This window comes from Pomacea canaliculata, linkage group LG12 (assembly GCF_003073045.1).
Source record: "Pomacea canaliculata isolate SZHN2017 linkage group LG12, ASM307304v1, whole genome shotgun sequence".
NCBI classification, from domain to species: Eukaryota; Metazoa; Mollusca; class Gastropoda; order Architaenioglossa; family Ampullariidae; genus Pomacea; species Pomacea canaliculata.
The window spans coordinates 1,259,028-1,278,808 of NC_037601.1; the positions used below are offsets into that span (position 1 = coordinate 1,259,028).

Genomic DNA, 19,781 nt, shown 5'->3' on the forward strand with positions numbered 1-19,781 from the left:
AGACAAATGACAGCACTAACAAGTAGTGGGTTGGTAAGGTTAAATATTAGTCGTCATTCTGATAAGTAAGATAAAGTTTAACAGCATGCAGCCTGAGAAAGTGTCACTGTAGCAGTTATTGTCACACAACGCTGTCCTTGGATGCTGTTAGAGACAAAAGATTTTTCTGGGGCAGCTATGGAGGTATGTCTGCACATACTGGCAAGAAGCCTTTTGGATCAGGATGAAAAGTTTTAGTGAATTGTATCATTGATCAAGTGAATAAAATGTTTCAATGTCAATAATAAATGTGTACAACGCAATATCCCTGCCAACAGGTGAGCTCCTTGCATTGAACAGTATCCTCAGTCAGTAAAATTATGCAGAGACTACCTGCATTCCAATGTCTACCTAAATTTAGATGTTTAACACTCCTAAAATCTTGCGAACCACCATAAATATTGGGGGAAAATGCATTTCATGAAAACTGCTTGCATGAGGCACATGTCAAGACCAAAAGTTTGGGGGTGGGGGGTATGTCTAGTTTTAAGCATCAGGTCAGGAAGCATAAAGTACAACGCATTTTTCTTGCCATACAAGCGCTGATTACTGTAAACCTTAAGGAAATGGTTACAAAATTTTCTCAGAATTCAAGGCTGTATTGAGTCATAACATCAAGTTAATGATTAACATTAGAATTTAATGTGTCATATATTAGAACTTGTGTGAAGGACATGGCTCCCTGTAATTTCATGCTTTGGAATAGTGAGAGTATTGGGACTGTCAGGATTCTTTGAATCTTCAAAAATATGTATTTTAAGAGGGGAAAACAACCAGGGAATTGTATGCATCTTTTTTCAGTGGTCTTGAATAGTAGATTTTTTCATTCTTACCAAAACATCAAGTGGTCTACATCTTCCATTGGAGGGTGAGAAATTTCCCGCCTTCTCTGTTTGCCATTTTACCATTTCCTCCAGAACTGCCGGTGTTAAATAAAAAAATGAAAAAAAAAGCTTGAGTAGTCATACAGAAATAGGAGACTGGCTGCATTAAAAAAAATTACCAGATGTAGCAAACAGCGAAAAGTATAAGCTGCTACAATGGCACCGTAAGTTCCTTGCCTAGTTTTGCCGGCGAGGCGGCCATTTTGACCTTCCGCATTGAAAACCAGCCTCCTGCCCGCCATTTAATTTTGAAAGCAGATGGTCGGGCGAAGAATACGTGGGTGGGTAGGTCCTATGGGCAGGTGGCTCCTGCTAGAGGGTCCGCATCTTTAGCAGTTAGCCTTGGCGTGCCGGGCTCGGCACGCGCTCTCTCTCTCACACACACACACAGGGAAAGGGCATTGCGGACGAGAAGAACCCAGGGATGGGTGGTGAAGGGGACGGCGCCATGTACATAAAAATTGAGATATCAAGTGAAAAGAGAAGTTGTGAGACAGTGGGTTACAGTGTACTCTCCAGACACATCCGCGCCTGATTGTAAACCGGGGAGTAGGTTGACCTACATTTTTTTTTTTCAACACTGAAAGGACGTTTATGCATTTTGCGCTGCTAGTCTGCAGGAGAAATTAATCAATATCATGGAATGAAATATCTGCGCGTAGGTAAGACGAGGGCGGCCGGAGACCTATGACTTCACTGCTTTTGGATCATGTGATCTTGATGCGCTGTTGGCCTGAGGCGCAGTCGGGGGCTTTGTGAGCACCGGGCCGTGTATAGGTTGTTGTAGGCTTGTACCATGCTTGTACTGCAGCCACTCTCATCCACCGTGTAGCAGTGGAGCGTGCCTGCTAGGTAATCAATTTAGTCCCAGAATGGTGTGAGGACAGTCACCATGGCTAGTTCCCAGTGCGTGCAAGTCAGATCGCCTCTACCCGAATCGCCCATCGCCTTCCAAGTGGCCAAGTCTTTGTTTCGGTCAAGACAACGGCGGGAGTTCAGCTTGGTGCAGGTGGGTGACAGGAAGTTTTTGTCCGACAGCCGTAGTTGCGTTAAATGAAAGAATTCAATATGGCTGCTTCCAGATGAGAGCATGCGCTTGTGTAGAGTCGAGTCGGAACAAAGGATCTTGTTTAATCTGGCGGAAGTGAGTTCTTGAAAATGAAAAAGAGAGTAGCTTTGGACAAGTTGCGTGCGCGATGAAGACTATGGGGCAGTGAAAGTAGTTCTTACCATTTCCGCTCGGTGCTACGATTTCCTATCCTTGCCCAAGTCGGGCGAGGGGCACTCGTGCTCTTGGTGGCCCATGTTTGATCAATTAGCAGCAAGCACAAGGTGAGTACAAGGGAGATTAGGTGGGGTTTTTTTTTTGTCTACTTCTACAAATGTTTTCATGGTCCATCCGATTTTCGAATTGTTCGCACAAGAGTCAGGGTAATAAAACGTGGGTTGGTTGCATTTTTTTTCCCCCAGCTACTCAGAAACGGAAAAGAAGAATTTGTAACGGTAATTTTGCACGAGCTTTCACACCCGACCGTCAGTATATGGTGACTGTTTCGGGATCATAAATATTTTGTCTCAGTCCGAACACGAGACGGCGAAAGGATCGGCTTGCGATTTATGTAAGTGCTTTTTTCTTCGCAAGTTTTTTTTTAAATTTTATTTTCAAGGCTGCTTTTCTACCACTCCTTAATAATCATATTAACATAGCGTCATCGTCCGACTATGGTTTTCCCATCAATTTTTACCCGCTCTACTCAGTGGCCAGTAGAACTGCAAGTAATCATGCACTAACAGAAACACGTTGTCATTTAAAGCAGTTTTGATTATCAAAAGTTTCATGTTAAAAAAGCAGCTCGTATATAAATTCAGATTAATAATTTTGTTAAAATGAAATGTTTAAAGAAGTGTCTATGTAAAATATTTACTGTGTTTTGAGGTACTGGTTTTTTTTCTGTTCCCCTCAACAGACTAGCATGAGATTAGTCATTTATAATGAGTAATGATATGTTTGTGCCTTGCCGTAGATTTATGTTATTTTTATGAACGATATTTGTGATGTATTAAGAACTGATGGCTAGGACCAGTATGAAAGCAGTGAGAGCAGGATTTAGGAAGCTCCATGTGAGCCTTTCATTAATAACTCAAAATCCTTACCATTCATCATGCCACTAAGCATCAGATACAATTTAAGGGGAGTAAAAGACTATTAGTATCCTTTCTACATTTGAGGAACAACAATGTTATTCAAGGAATATTTATATTTTTAAACATTACTTTTACACAATTTACAGTTGTCTTATCCTTTTTAATGCCTTATCCCACTTCAGAAGGAATTTTGTTCAGGCAGTGATTCCCAAGACTTATGTAAAGACTGCAAGGTTTTTCGTCATTATTCATCAAGTTTCTGCCAGTTCTAGAGAGAATGTGGAGTTTTCACTGTAGTCTGGGTGCTAGTGCATAAACATCGGATAACATCAGGGTTAGGGTTTGTCTTGTGCAAGAGGTTTTAATAGAGTTAACCAGTTAGGTCCATGTCATCATTTCACTCCAGCATCTAGGGTCTTCTGAGTTATGGCTCTGTTCTTCTTATTCTTGTTCCTATTTGCCCCCAGTGGATCTTGGGCCGCAGCCACACCCTACCATAGGACCCGGTTGAGTTATCCGAAATCATGCTTGGGATGAGATTGGGCTTCACACAGTGCGCATGCACAGGGGTCACATGTAACACACGCGCAGACATTCTATTATGATTTTATGTTAACAAACACTGCACAAGCTTTAATTTGTATTTGTTACTATGCAATACATATTTTCTTTGACAAGTCAAATACCTAGGCTTATTAAAAGTAATATTCCTTCAATCCCTCATCCCAGAAACAACAATGGACAAGTTTTACATACTTAAACGTGAAAGATACTTCCCATATCTTCTTTCAGTGTGTGTGTGCGCGTGCATGCATGCGTTACCTTTAACCACTGGGCATGCGCATTGTGTGAAGCACGATCTCATCTCAAGAAGATTTGGGATCGCCACAGCTCCACAACATGTAGGGAGCAGGCATTAGCTGTCTTCACAGTGTCCTTAATGCATCAGTAACAAGTAGAAGCACTGAAACTGAAATTAGCTATTGTATCGTGTCACAGTATGATGTGGCTATCAGCCGCAATAACAGTTGGATAAGTAAGTTCACAAATGGATTTCTTTCCTTAATTTGTCTGTTGTCAGGGTAACACCGAAATTTAGCTTTGTGTTTCACCTACAGGCTTGGACAGAAAAGTTGCTCTCCTCTTAAAATATTTTCACCTGCGAAAAATAGAAAAAGTTAAACACGCTTATAAAAAAAGAAAACAAAACAATACATTACATGGAAAGTGAGAGACTTTTGGAGGAAGCGTAAGATCGACAGAAAACTGACAGCAGGAGTATGATCATCAACACAAGGCTAGGAGATTGTTTTACTCTTCATCTCATGTTGGTCTATCAAGTGCTAAAAGTTCTTAAGTGTACACAACTGGTTTCCTGTCTTGTGCAGTTACACAGCTTGAACAAGATGCTTGATAGATTTACATGACCAAAGTTAAACATGGTCCTATCATTGCTTCGACTGAGCCCCCTTTTTTTTTTCGCTTAAAACTATTGAGATAGAAACAACAATTGGATATTAATGCTTACACGACAAAGGAAATACTATCACAGAATTCACTTGTCTTTTGAATAATGTGCCAGAACTTAGTAACCTGGCAAAGCACTTTGCTCAGAATATTTAATGTTTTACAAAAACGTTTTTTTAAAATGTATTTAAATAGCTATTACAGTGGTATATTAATAGTAGTAATAAACCTGATGTTTATTAATTTTCATCTAACATCAGTGATACAGTTTTGCATGCATAAAAAACGAGACGCTATTAATGGATTATGTCAAGGATCAAGATAGTGTTAACATGCATATTGGTATAAGTAACATACTTTTTGATAAAAATATTGTGAATAGCCATGCATAATTTAGCACTGGTACTTTCAGTGTTGTGTTTATAATGCTGCCTTTTCATGAAATGCACCAATCTTCTCTTCAGGTTTTTTTTTTAAAAGTGGCTGACAAGAATTCTTTGTTGAAGTTTGTAGTGTTTTGGGGTTTGTTTTTTGAAGTCAAATATTTTTTAATTGAGTTGTACAGACAGTATGTGCGAGTGCTATTGATAAGATTAGTTTATTCTTGTAGAACACAATTTCATTATAAGTTTCACCTCATGGGTGTGTGCCCTTCTGGACAATGATACTAACATTGGAAAGTTTAGATGAAGCAAATGTCTGTTGTCATTACACTAGTTTAAAGAGTCTAGTCAAGACATATTCTGAAACAAGCTTTTTTCTAGCTTGTATTGCAGGAAGCGAAAATCAAAGACAATAGCAGCATGAATAAGCAATCATCAAGTTCAAATGATATGTGTTGCAGAGTCCTACATCAAGCACACCTGGTGATGGTATGTCTTCCCAGGTAGCTTCGACTACACAGCCTCACATTGTGCAACAGGCAGCAGACTCCATGACAACAGATATGCCACCACCCATGATAGACAGCATGCAGCTGACCCCTCCTACTGTCCATTCTTTGCTGGAGGGGATGCCAGATGGAGAGAGTCAGATAACGCTACATGGTGTGATGTCGAGCAGCTCTCACCTCAGGGTCCTGACCCCTGACCCTTTGCCAGCAACTGTCACAGAAATAGCTGAAGCCCAGGAGGGTCAGGGAGAAAAGCCTAAGCGAAAACGTGAACGCAAACCTAAAGCTGAGAAAGTGGACAAACCCCCCAAAACTCCTAGAACCCCAAAAGCTCCAAAAACCCCCAAGGAACCTAAAGCCCCCAAACCACCTAAGGAACCTAAAGCCCCTAAGAGTCCCAGGACAAAATCTCCTAAGGCACCCAAAGAACCAAAGACACCTCGTATAAGAAAATCTAAAAAGGCCAAGATTGAGGGTGAAAGCTCACTTGATATCTCAGATACCACCATTATTAGCATGGAATCTGATGCTAAACTTGAAGGAGAGACAATGATTCCAACAGTTGTGGAAATTGAAATTGTAGATGAAAAATTAGAGGACAGTCCAAAAAAGAGGATGCTCAAGGAAAAAAAGCCCAAAACACCAAAAACCATTGTGAAAGCACTCAAAAAGCCATCTGCAAAAAAGCGAAAGTAAGTTTTCTTTGTACTGTATAAATTTTACTGATAATTGCATTAACACATTTGAATTTGAATTGACTGTGAATTGGTCTGTTGTGTTATTGGGTCTTACAGTGTGATGCGGCTGTAGGACTGTTTTTTTTTTTTTCAAAAGGAGTATTAATGTTTGCTGCATATTCATCTTTTTAAAAAAGAAATTGTAGTTTCAGATGTAGTGGTAAAACAATTACCTTGTGCATTATCACTGCATTTCACTACTTGAACCTTCCTGCTGATAGTTACCCAAAAGTGCAGTTTTTGAATCATCACTTGTGTCTGGCTCTTGATAATTATCATAGCTGCTGCAGCTTATTACCCTTTACAGATCAGGCAGAAGATATTCTGTGCAATTTAGCACTTCTGTGGTGGAGAAAGAAGTATCGCGGGGGTATAGGAAATGAATGGCGCTTTTCAAACCTGTTTCTACCTCCCTTTTCTTTTTATGGCTACAGTAAAAATACCCTATTAAGACTTGTGAGAATCCAACAAAATCAAGTCATAACTGAGAGTTGTCATAGTAAAAAAAGTTATCTAGTCTTTCACTTCATAAATCATGACCAACACCAACAAATTCAAGTTCATCTAATTAAATGTTGAAATAAGAGCTCTTCAAAACCATATCGACATGCATTTCTACTTCATTTTTAATTTTGCTCCATCATATTTATTCTGCCAATAAACATGTTTATTTTTTACAGCTGTTGCGCATGACTAACTTTCCATGTAGAGCATTCAATAAGTTCATGGTAGACCGAGATGCTTTCTTAAAAATGTACTTTTATATTTTCGAACATGATTTCTGCAAAATGTTGCAACAGTGCACACAAGCCAGTCACAAGCATTTTGATAAACATGTGACGTGCAAAAGGTTGTTAATAAAGCACAAGCAATGACGTGATAAAAAGTAAAGACAAGAATGAACCCATGGCCAATCTTTTTATATCTTCCCAATATTTGCTATAACCCACCCTATTGTCCCATCACCAAAGGTCTAATTGGTCCTGGCTAAATGAATGCACTGCATCTGTTTGATTTTAGTTGAACGCCCGAACATACATTTAATAAAAATATCCAAACGAAAAAATAATGACTATCTTTTTAAAAAATTGATTTCAGAGAAAATTGCATTTAATCATCATTGTGAGATTTTAATTAATTACCTGCACATTTAATATGAACCTCCAAACTATATACAGTGTTCCCTCGTTTATCGCGGGGGATAGGTGCCATGATCAGCCGCGATAAACGAATTTCCGCGAAATAGGGACATACATGCAATAATAATATATACATGTAAAACAATATCATGTGAGTGTAAAGTAATATAGTAATCATGGTATTAATACAGTACAATAACAAATTATTGTAAAAAAAATTATAACTGTACTCTGAGAAACCAAAAAAACTGATGCAAACTGGCTGCGAGATGGGAGATACCAATCATGGCTTGTCGCTTACGCATAGCAGTGGATTTCTCATACACAATTATTTCTTTCTATCTACAAAATAAACATGGTATTTTAATAGAAATACAAATATAGCTACATTTTTCGTCTTTTTCCTGTTGAAATATCTATGGTATTTTGTAGAACGATAATTCCTAGCGCGTAAATATCAATCGATACTTCACTCCCAAAAAAAAACCGCGAAGTAGTGAATCCGCAGATATATGAACCGCGAAGTAGTGAATCCGCGATATATGAACCGCGAAGTAGCGAGGGAACACTGTAGTCAGGGCTTCTCCTAAGGCTAAATTCTTAGGGGTCCCAGGGACACCTTCTTCAGATTTCTAAGGGGTCCCAGGCTAACTCTTAGGGGTCCCTTTACAATGTGAAAACAAATCAACATACTTTGTTCAACTGCCTTTTAAGGCACACAAAGCACTGTGATATCTAGTTAGAAACGGAAAGATTTCTGTGCAAGCATCTGTGATGAGCTTATGCTCACTGTACTTGGGGTGCTCACTTTCTTTCCGTTTCTGAGACGATGATTTTAATCACGCTGTCAAGGACATCTTGGAAATAGGTTAATGGAACTCTTCCCGGTAAGGGGAAAAACTCAGTGCAAGGGAAGTTACTCTCACCCTGTAGCAGACGACAAAATAGGGCTACGATGTCAGACACTACACTTACCCAATTTTGTATCTGTTCTTTGCCCAAATTTAAAGGGGTCCCCTGGGACCCCATTGACAAAAATTGAAGGGGTCCTCCGAACTTTTAATGCGTACTGTACAATTTTTTCCATAAGCAGAAGCCCTGATAGTAATGAAGATGAAAGCCTTTTCTTATTTCAAAGAGCTACAATGCTATTCAAGGAAATTGAATTTAAATCCTCATATATTGCAAAGCGACCATTTTTGTGTAGTGAAATGGTGACTGAACTTGCTGGTAATTGTTGACATTACTAGCTGCTTGTGTTGTGTTATCAGTGATCGATTCATCTTTTTGGTCCTGGCTTGATTTTACTTTCAATGTAGGGATGATATGGATATGGCAGAGTCGATTTGACTCTGGCAGGTGGTGGATATAATTGAGGCGATATTGTGTGGATAGAAATGACCAATAACCCAACGAACAAGCAATTGCTTTCAAATGTACTGAATTAATGTTATTTCTGCAGTAAGTCCTAATATAGGGCAAACCGTCAGCCAGAAGCAGTCTATTTAAAAAGTACTTAATACTTTTCAACGCTCCACTAATGTAAGATTGCAGTAGAGCTCACACTGTCGGTTGTAAGTTGTGTGTGGAAGATAGTCTAATACATATTAAATTTATACAGCCAAATACGTACATGAAACTTTGTTTGTAGGGTTATATATCTAAGAGAGAGTCACAATATGAAAGGTCTTAATACAGAGGTTTTACTGTATTTATACCATGATTTCAAAATAAGAATATGGAAATTTACAGAGCATAAACCCAGCATCCCAGTGTACAAGCATTGCAATTTTTTTTAGTGTTTGGAGCAGGCGAATTAAATATACTGGGAGTATATGGACTGTTATTAAGAGATTACAATAATGGCATTCCTGTTAAACAGGATGATTATGTTATTTGTTGAGGAAAATGTTCACAGCTGACATGCTTTGTGATCAGGCCTCCAGCCTCACTGTTTCTGAAAGGCAAGAAACGAAAGCGTACTGGGTCTGACGGCTCTGATGTTGAGATGGCTACAACTCCTCCAGAATCCCCTATCAATGAGGATTCAAATGTATGTACACAAGTTGTTTACACTTAGCAGCCTAATAAAGTACCATAGAGACCATCCTAATGTACTTTGTGTTCGTTTTGCTTCTTACCATGGAAAGGGAGACTTCTAGAGGGAAAATCACAACTTGAAAAAAGCTTGTTGAACAAAATTTGGCTGTAAAAATGTTAAAGTTTGTGTTTTACCAGCAAGACTTGATGGCCTAGAGAACATTGAGAACAATTTCAAAATAACCTTCTTATTGTGGTAAAAGGCATTGACTTAACCGCTTGACAGGTCAAGTTGTAAATTTGCCAGGTTAGAAAGAAGTCTTGAACATGCTCACATCATGGATAATAGTAACTTTTTGGTAGTCATTCTGGTTTTGGAATTATTTTTCTTATATCTAGATATTTAGCCTGCATAGCTTGTACCCAGTTTTCAAACTTTTCCCACCAGAAGCGGCGCTCAGCACGGAACACCAAGCGTAAAAAGTACCTTGATGATCTTGACCTTAATTTGTCAGATGATGACAATCAGCCTCTGGAGGCAGTGGAAACTACAGAAGGTCCTGTTGCAATGAAAACGGTCAGCAGCATCATATTTTCAACAATTGTGCAAAGTATTGTTTGCTAGCTTTAGATATTAAGTGTTTACAGTATTAGAAGGTGTACTGTTATTTACTTTATGTGTTGTAATCAACTGCCAATGGTTCCCTTCCCCCAACCCCGAAATAACTGTATAAGAAAAGTTGTGAAAATATGTCATTTATTTTACATGATAAGCTTTTAAGAAATAGTTTAGGGTTAACTCAGATGGAGATCTCCGATGCATCCAGTAATTTTGATCTTACACTGCCTAGCCATTATCTGTAGTTTTACAGATAATTATAACAAGTAGAAATATAGAAAATCTAATTGTTAGTGTGATCTGCTTGCAAAGGCCAGTTTTGTGGCAGTCACAAACTAGATGTTTTTCAGGTAAACATGATGTGAACATACACTTTTATTGTTTCAGGAGACAGAAGAAGATGCAATGATTGTTGAAAGGATTTTAGGAAGCCGCATGAGAAAGAGAGACATTGAGGTTAGAATCGGCAACAGTTTTTCTGTAAAACATTTACAAGTGGCAACAGCTGTACCACTAAACCCAAATCACAAATTGGATATTTAATAATACATCAAGGTTGCTATAGAGTAATAATGCGATGTTTGATTAAAAAAAATTGTACTTGAAAGAATTTTAAATGACTGCACTTGGTAACAACCAAAAACTTAGTTTCTAAAAATAAATTGCTTGATCCTCTTTCATAAATCACGAGTTAAGTATGACTAAACATACAATCATTGATTGGTCTTTTAGTGCAAATTATATGAGTAAAATATTTTCTATAATATCCTAGGATGCAGAAGAGAACCCTAGTATAGAAGACGAGGAGGAGTTTTTGGTGAAATATAAAAATTAGTAAGTATGGCCAGCATGGTTTTTTAAAGGATTTTTGTTTCATTGTTAGGTCTGTTGTGTCATGAATTTTTTTTTAAGTGTGTGAAATCATTAGCATTTATCAGCTTATCAGTGTACAGTTACATTTGATTTTAATTGGAGGAAACTGTTATGGTAATTTTGCATGCTTAAGGAGCTTATGATGCACACAGGTAATTGAAAGCACCCTGTTTCTTGGTCATTGTAAAGTCACCCTCCAGAGTGCTGGCTGTAGTTTTACAGTCTGTTGCCTCCATGTTCTTTGCTTGTGTGAGAAAGAAGGTTCATTGTGCACACAGGTACTTGAAAAGCTCTCTTTCATAGTCATTGCCAAGTCGGCCCCCAGAGTGCTGGCTGTGGTGTTTCAGTTTGTTACCTCGTTCTTTGCGTGTGTAAGGAAGACAGCTTATAAGATTTGTCACACCAAAATAACCTTTTTGTATAGACATTCTGGGAAATAAATTGTCTTTACTGGTCAATAATTGCTATGAACACTTATTTTTACAGTTCCTTCCTACATTGTGAGTGGCGGACATTGCCAGAATTGGAACGGGATAAACGAATACATTCCAAAGTGAAACGCTACAAGCTAAAAAAACAACAGCTTAACAATTACTTTGAAGAGGTATGTAATTGGATAGGTGGCTGGTACTAGGTCGATTAGTGGTCTGATGATAGGTTTGTTATTTTTTAAAATCTGACTGGTCAGTGACAAATAGCTACAGTTTGGAAAGGATGCATGTTTGTGTGGGTGTTGGTGGGGAAAGTTGAAAGGAAGAGGGCTAGTGGTAATTAAAATGGTGCATAATGGTGTTGGACTAGGAAGGAGCTTAAGGGGATTGAAAAGGCATGTATTGTGAGTATATTTAACATTCTTTTTGTTCAACTAATTGTACATCTTCTGTGTTCTATATCATGTTTGCTTATTGCACATATATTAGCATGAGCCAAAGTCTCTGTTTATATAAATAAAGTCTAATTAATTTAAATGACCAGCCTGAAGACGAAGAGTATTTCAACCCAGACTATGTGGAAGTGGATCGTGTGTTAGACATGGTCACCACAACCGATCCTGTCACAAAGGAAGAAGTCACACATTACTTAGTCAAGTGGCGCTCTTTGTCTTATGAAGAAAGTACCTGGGAACTTGAACAAGATGTTGATCCCAGAAAGGTTCAGATTTTTAAAGAGCTGCGTACACCACCTTTAGAAGACCAACGTCAGGTTAGTGTTTTTGTCACTGTAGTGCCAGTAATTTAAAGAAAGATGATTAGTAAGATTGCCTGTTCTGACTTGTCTTCCCAAACACATAATCAGTTTTCTTCCCAAGCTATTTATCTGCACTATTTTTTCATTTAATTGTTACCATATATAATAAGCACAATATATACATTAAACTTTTAATGTTGTGAACTATTTTCCTCTTTAACTCAGATTTCATATATTCTTCCACAAATTATTATGACAACATAATGTTTTTTAAAAAAAAAAAGGTCAGTCTGTGAGGCAGTCAGGCAATGCAGACATTTCTGTATCTCCAGACCTGAGAAGTTGATAAATTGTAGTAGACGTAAAAACTTTGTCTACTATGCTTAGTGGTGTTGTAATAGTGCAGTTTTACATGTGACCTGGAACAAGACTGTATGCCACAAGAAAATTTATTGTGTTGTTTGTGTTTCCCAAAAAGTAATGTTTTTAATGTAGGTTTTGGCACGACCTAAACCAAGTCAGTGGCAAAAACTAGAGAAGTCCCAAGCATACAAAGGGAACAATGTGCTACGAGATTACCAGTTGGAAGGCCTCAACTGGCTGACTTTCTGCTGGTATAATAGGTGAGAGCTTACATGGAGGAGCCTTGCTCCCACCTTGCTTCCTTACACTCTTTTTTTTTTGTTTTTGTTTATTAGGTTTTGTATTTTATTTCGTCATATTCTTTAAATGGTGTCTCAGGTTAGATGGTGATTACAATGTATTATACCTTATTGTATCTATGCATAACACTTTTTATGTGTTATGAGAAAGTGGTTGAGAATGCTTGTTATGCATCATGTTATTTGGATCAAAAGCAAGAAAACATGCTGGAAATTTCTGGTTGTCAAATTTTTATGTTGTCTCAGTCATAAATGTTTTTTGCATTTCATGTAAAATTATGCAGGATGATTTTCATAGCTTGAATTACTTTGTGCAGTCAGAACTGCATTTTGGCAGATGAGATGGGTTTGGGAAAAACAATACAGAGTATAACCTTCCTAAACGAGGTTTACCAATATGGCATCAGAGGTCCATTCCTGGTTATTGTTCCCCTGTCCACCGTGGGCAACTGGCAAAGAGAGTTTGAGACCTGGACAGACATGAATGCTGTTGTTTACCATGGAACGTAAGTATGAAATGTATGACTCTGCTTTTGACTTTTTTAAAAGCATTTTCTGATACTTAAATAGCATTGATGAAATATTGTCCAAGGTCAGTCAATAAGCTACAGCTTATGCATATCTGTATTTTCAATGTCTATTTGCAGGTCACACAGTCGAAACATGATCCAGGAATATGAGCTGTTTTATAAGGATGAAAATGTAAGTTACCTTGCATTTATTATTTGCATTTATTGTGCATTGTCTCTTTCCTCAGCAGTGGATCATGTTTACCACACTTTTTAAGACTAGTTAAGGGTAGAATATGAGAAGATTATGTAAATCAGGTGTGGATATTTTTTCAAGGGCAGTGATAGTTCACTGTGATAAAACAGATTTAGCTGTTGTTTGTTTCAGGGTCAGCGGATTCCAGACCTGTTCAGGTTTCAAGCTCTTATCACAACCTATGAGATCATTATTGCTGATGTTGAATTACTTAGTTCAATAGAGTGGAGATGTGCAATCATTGACGAGGCTCACAGACTGAAGAATAAGAACTGCAGACTACTGGAGGGTCTTCGCCTTTTTGATTTGGTATGTTGTGATAGTTTTAGATGTTGGTTAGGTTTTGTGTGTGGGAGTGTCACAGACAGCATTAGTCCTTTAGCACAGAAACAAGATGTTATTGAAGGATTATTTTAATATTTCCAGATATACTTTTTTCTAAAATGCATTGACTAATTTTGGTGGGATTTACAAGAAAGTATTCTTTCAGGATGTATTGAGAAAAATAGTTCGTTGCTGTGACCTTAAAGGTATGATTTTGCTCTTGTCTCTCCTGTCACGTTTTTGCATTTTTTTAAAACACAAATGTGTAAAGTCCATGTACCACTGAGTATTCAGGTGAACATCAACATCACATAACTGGTTGGATTGCTTGAAAAGCTGATTTTGTTTAAGAAACAAGCTTGTTTGTGACCGTACATAAAGATGCATGGATTATTTAAAATGACTTCAAAGCCTCCTTCTGTGACAGGAGCACCGAGTGCTGCTGACTGGGACCCCACTGCAAAACAACACTGAGGAGCTCTTTAGTCTCCTCAACTTCCTCAATCCTGGCAAGTTCTCTTCGTCCCAGGCTTTTGCCAAGGATTTTGGGGAGCTGAAGACAGAAAATCAAGTGGATGAACTTAAAGAGGTTAGTCTCAGTTTTTCTACTACATTGTGTTTGCCAATATTAAGGATATGTCAGTTGCTAGCTTCACTGCTCCACTCGCTTCTTGGTGCAGCAAGAGTCCAACTTAGAGCCCCACGATATCTGATAACTGAATGTTAAATATTCTTGTGCTGTCTAAGAATAATAGCAGAGATGTAAATATTTTGTAACACTGTGGTGTGTTGGTGATTTGCAGATTCTCAAGCCAATGATGTTAAGACGATTAAAAGAAGATGTGGAGAAAAATTTGGCACCAAAGGAAGAGACAATCATTGAGGCAAGATTCAATGGTCTTGCTTTTAAAGCTGCATGCTTTTTTTTCTTTCCATCTCTTCCTCCTTTTATTTTGTATCAGATTTGGGCTTTTTTATTATTATTATTTATTAAGAAAGATGGATTTGTGCAGTTCATATTAAAGGGGACTGGAGGTTAATTTTAAAGGAAGGTAGGTTATAAGTAGCTGGTTTGGGTAAAGATTAAGAGGGTAAATTTGCCTTTGTCCTGTGCAGACTGTATGTGTGTCAGAACAGAGAGTAACTTCACATAACACTGGGAATGTTATCAGTTTTGTTTTCAAAGCTTGAGAGCAAACAAGGATCTAAAGTTGGGTGCAAAATAAATGTAGTGATGGAAGATATTATGTGACATCCCAAGTAAATGATTTTATGGAGTTAGTACTTGTTTAATATGGTTGTGCTGTTTTTTTTAGGTGGAGCTGACAAACATCCAGAAAAAGTACTATCGCGCTATCCTTGAGCGCAATTTCCAGTTCCTGTCCAAGGGTGGTACCAGTAGTGTCCCCAGCCTTATGAACACAATGATGGAGCTCCGCAAGTGCTGCAACCATCCGTATCTTATAAATGGTTTGTTTTGTTGCCATTTTGAAGATGGTATGCTATAAATACCTGTTGTATAAAGATGGTAGGTAATGCTATAATGACTGGCATTACTTGTGGTCTTTCATGTATATTGTTAAAATGCGTCTTGCCATTTTCACTTAATAGCAGTGTTATGACACTTTAATTCGCATATGTATCACATGGTTGGTTTTGCACTCTTGGTGCCCATAAATTTTACTGAGTGAAGAGTGATATGTTCATTCAGATTCAGTTTTATATAAATACATAAAATGTTTTAAGTTGTGTATTTTAAAAATAGATCTTGTGTTAAGTTTAGTGGAAGGGGACAGAGCCATATGTGATTACCATTAATATAAGAAAAGCAACTTAAAATTAGCAATATCCAATATGGTCTTAATTTTCTCCAGAGCAGCTGGATGAGTAAACTGTATGTCATCTTTTGACATTTTTTTTTTTAAACACTGTTGTGACTGAGCCAAGGGTGTTGGATTGCTGGAAGTTTGGGGATCTTTGGTAGAGCATAAAACTAAAGTGGCAAGAAAAATGTAAACAGTAAAGTGACAAGTTGTCTGAATTATTTTTTTTTTTTATTTCAGGTGCGGAGGAGCAGATTGTGCTGGAGACTGGTGCTCGTGGGGACCTGGAGCATCTGCTTGCAGCCATGATAAACTCTTCAGGCAAGATGGTTCTGCTCGACAAGCTTCTTCCACGCCTGAAACAAAATGGCCACAAGGTCCTGATCTTCTCCCAGATGATCCGTGTCTTGGATATCATTGAGGACTATCTGATGCAGAAGAAGTTAGTGTTTTAGTATTTTATAGAAAAGTGTGCTGCTTGCTGATTTATATGAGGCTTGGTCATTTCTGTAAAGGCTTTAGGAAAATATTTAATCAGCATTGATACAAACATTTTTATACTCCTTTAAAAGAAGCTTAACAATCTTAAATTTAAAGTGGTTTTATTTATTTATTTATTTTGTTTTGCATTTAAAGTTAATGGTATTAAAGCATAAAATAGCATAATAAAGTTGAACTCATAATTTTTTTTAAGATATCTGTTTGAACGACTGGATGGCCGCATAAGAGGAAATCTGCGCCAAGAAGCCATCGACAGATTTTCTAAACCAGGTAAAGTGTTAAGTCATTTCTTCAGTCTTGTGTACCTGTAACTTAAGCATGATTTTGTTACCTGTAGCAGTTCTAGCTGCAGCTGGAGCACTGATTTTAGTGGCTTTCTCTAAGTTACTAAAATTGTCCAAATTAATCAAAATCAAATCAAATCAAAACAGACTTTATTAGATTTCTAAGAGTAATTTTTTTTAAATAAAAACTAGAAAATAAGAGCACAATCTTCCTTAAAAAACTTTAAAAAGTCAACCAATTGGGTATTTTAAATGTTTGAAAGTAGGCAAAGATTCAGTTGATCAAGCATCATGTTTAGGTTGGTTACCAGTTTCTCAAGTCCACACAGGTTCTCAAAATTTTATTTTTTTATATTTAAAAAAAACCACCCAAAATCTTAAAATAGGTTAACGATATAGTAGTAATTTTTGTAGTCTTATCAGACAAGTGTAAGCATTGATTTGTTCGAAGCATTATTTTGGCTACCATTATCTTTTGGAAATTGTTTTCCTCTGTTCTGGTGCAATCTTGGCCTAACAGTTCTCTAAGGCTTTAAAATATACCATAAAGAGCAGATTTGGATAATAGTACTTAACAAAGACTAAAATTGTTGACATGTTCAATATAGCCACTTGGTTATTTTTCTTGCTAGTTTAAAAAAAAAATTATTTTTCTTTAACATGGAAGATATATCCTTAAAAACGTTTTGGAGTAGCACTCTGACATGCAGTATTTTATATTTCTCGCAGATTCTGACCGCTTTGCTTTCCTGTTGTGTACTCGTGCTGGTGGCCTGGGTATCAATTTGACTGCTGCTGATACCGTTATCATTTATGACTCTGACTGGAACCCACAGAACGATCTTCAAGTAAGCTTACACGTCAAATCTAAATATACAGTATGATATACGAATGAGCTGACCTGCTAATTCCTTCGCTATGGCTCGCGCAATTGTTATTAAAACCTGACATATCAGCAAAGCCCGCAAATGAAATTTCAACTGTTATTTAAAAAAATTTATATCAATTAACATACAATTAAAAGAATTATCAGTGATGCTCCGTTTCAAAGAACCGTTTTGAAAACATTTATGTGATGTGAATTTTAAGAATTGTTGTTTTTGTTGACTTGTTTAAATGTCTATATTTCTATTTTGTATGCTCAAAAACTAGTGCTATTTTTTGGTAAAAATTTCTGGATTCCAGCTTATTGATTGATTTTCTTTGTTCGTTTGTCTTGCAACAGGCTCAAGCCAGGTGTCATCGCATTGGTCAGAGCAAGGCTGTCAAAGTATATCGCCTGATCACACGCAATTCATATGAACGTGAAATGTTTGACAAAGCCTCGCTTAAACTAGGACTTGACAAAGCTGTGCTGCAGTCCATGGGGGGTGAAAAGCCAGCAAGTGCTGTGAGTACCTACCAACCAGAAAGTAGGACATTTGTAAAAACACTTATTTTAGCAAAATGTTCATACATCATTATGCATGCCTTCTCTGTTTGGGTACCAAGGGTTAAAGATTAATAAAGCCAGCTTGTTTGTGAGGGGGAGAGTCAAAAATTTTATTCATGGGTTTTCAGCCAACAATATATGCAATGATGTATTGAGAAAGTAAATGCTGAAAGTAGTGTGCTGTGAAATGATACAGTGACCAGTTGTAGACATTTAGCTTATTGCCATTTGCTTTTAGTTTGGTATGTTTAGTCTTTGCTACTCCTTGAGAAACGTAGGGCCTCAGTTTGGTATATGGTGGTTTAGAATAGTTGTTATGTTAACAGCAAAGTCAGATGTCAAAAAAAGAGATAGAAGATCTGCTGAAGAAGGGAGCCTATGGAGCAATAATGGATGACGACAATGCAGGCGACAAATTCTGTGAGGAGGACATTGATCTGATCCTTGAGCGCCGTACCAAGGTCATTCAGATAGAGAGTGAGGGCAAGGGATCAACCTTTGCTAAGGTATGTCCACAGAGGTCAGTTTTCTGTAGTTATGAGTAACATGAGCTGAAGTAACAACAAAACAAGTACTGAAGTGATAAAATAGCAGCACATCACCTTAAATGTGATGACACCAGGGCATCACCTTAGATGTGCAGAAAAGGTCATGGTGACACCAGGTGATCCATACCTGTGACTGTCCAATGTGCAAATACCTATAAGTGTGGGTGAAAGTGATTAGCCAGGTGTTGAATAGTATACTAGATGCTGTCATAAAAGTTCTGTTGCTATATGGTTAGACAAAGTAAGTTTTAAATTGCATACATATAACATATTTATTTCATAAGGAATAGGTCGCATCAGTTGGCCAGACATTGTGTTAGACATAAAGGATATATAAACAGAAATGTCATTTCTTATCAAAGCAAATGAAATTTCATATTTCAGGCTAGCTTTAGCATGACAAGTAACCGCAATGACATTGACATCAACGATCCCAACTTCTGGCAGAAGTGGGCAAAGAAGGCAGATCTTGATGTCGAGGCTTTGGGTTCAAAGGTTTGTAAGGCACATCTTGGATTGTCAAAAAGTAACATTTTGAATATTTTATGCCTGGTCACACTCAGTTAACACACTTTTCCTGCATTTGCTTACTTAAACATTTTAGTGTATAATTTCCTACAAGAACAAGACATTTTATGCTCAAAGAAGTTATTGAGAAATGATGTACAAATGGAAGATATAAGATTGCTTTGTAAGTTTTGGAATGTGTTAAGGGGTAATGCGGAAATGAAAAGAATTGTAGATGGCAACAAATTGGTTTAAAAATGTGTTAATAAGCTGGATTTATTTTTTTTTAATCCAGAATGCTCTGATCATTGAAGAACCACGACAGCGAAGACAGACAGCCCGCTATGGTAAAGAAGAATCTGTTGTGGACATGAGTGACTTGGAATCTTCTTCAGACAGCGATTCTGAAATGCGATTCAGTTGTCGCAAAGGACGCAAAAGTCGGCGGGGTCGAGGTAATGACGATGATTACACCTACAATGATGGGATCTCTTCAGAAGGCTACACACGCTCTGACTGCTTCAAGGTGGAGAAGCACTTACTGGTTTATGGGTGAGTACATAGTCTGGTCTGTGCATGAGTATTTGATCTTGGTCTCTTAGATAGTTTTATCATTTGAGGAAAAAAAGTATATTTTGAAGCCAGACCTTTACAGGAAAATTATAAATAGAAATCCATTCTGAAGCATATTAAAAATTTCAGTGGCTATGATGGAATGAATAATCTTTGAAATAATCAGTTGGGCTTTTTATTTGCTTTATGGGAAAATTCCATGTGCTTAAATGGACATTAGAGGTAAATATTTGACAATTTTTATAAACTTGAGACTTCCAAAGGTATATTGAATAGATGTTTACAGATGGGGCACTTGTCCAGTATTAAGAATGGAAGTTTCAGATGCAGCACTTTATC

At 37.4% G+C, this 19,781-nt stretch overlaps 1 protein-coding gene across 4 annotated transcripts in view; it reads left to right on the top strand.

Annotated features, from left to right (window-relative positions):
- Nucleotides 1-19,781, top strand: part of LOC112553432 (chromodomain-helicase-DNA-binding protein 8-like) — a 40,767-nt gene that overhangs the window by 10,486 nt on the left and 10,500 nt on the right. For 2 of the 4 annotated variants that reach the window (XM_025220639.1, XM_025220640.1), the window contains exons 4-24: nucleotides 5,380-6,119; nucleotides 9,242-9,356; nucleotides 9,792-9,920; nucleotides 10,350-10,418; nucleotides 10,735-10,796; nucleotides 11,322-11,439; nucleotides 11,811-12,038; nucleotides 12,519-12,646; nucleotides 13,003-13,191; nucleotides 13,333-13,387; nucleotides 13,583-13,759; nucleotides 14,202-14,363; nucleotides 14,578-14,658; nucleotides 15,091-15,244; nucleotides 15,838-16,039; nucleotides 16,292-16,368; nucleotides 17,112-17,230; nucleotides 17,608-17,772; nucleotides 18,141-18,320; nucleotides 18,747-18,857; nucleotides 19,165-19,421. In XM_025220639.1, the coding sequence (XP_025076424.1) occupies nucleotides 5,380-6,119; nucleotides 9,242-9,356; nucleotides 9,792-9,920; nucleotides 10,350-10,418; nucleotides 10,735-10,796; nucleotides 11,322-11,439; nucleotides 11,811-12,038; nucleotides 12,519-12,646; nucleotides 13,003-13,191; nucleotides 13,333-13,387; nucleotides 13,583-13,759; nucleotides 14,202-14,363; nucleotides 14,578-14,658; nucleotides 15,091-15,244; nucleotides 15,838-16,039; nucleotides 16,292-16,368; nucleotides 17,112-17,230; nucleotides 17,608-17,772; nucleotides 18,141-18,320; nucleotides 18,747-18,857; nucleotides 19,165-19,421 (3,518 nt within the window). Of the gene's footprint in view, nucleotides 1-565; nucleotides 1,933-1,959; nucleotides 2,256-5,379; nucleotides 6,120-9,241; nucleotides 9,357-9,791; nucleotides 9,921-10,349; nucleotides 10,419-10,734; nucleotides 10,797-11,321; nucleotides 11,440-11,810; nucleotides 12,039-12,518; nucleotides 12,647-13,002; nucleotides 13,192-13,332; nucleotides 13,388-13,582; nucleotides 13,760-14,201; nucleotides 14,364-14,577; nucleotides 14,659-15,090; nucleotides 15,245-15,837; nucleotides 16,040-16,291; nucleotides 16,369-17,111; nucleotides 17,231-17,607; nucleotides 17,773-18,140; nucleotides 18,321-18,746; nucleotides 18,858-19,164; nucleotides 19,422-19,781 lie in introns of those variants that run through there. The other 2 variants (XM_025220641.1, XM_025220642.1) reach the window with 2 other exon arrangements.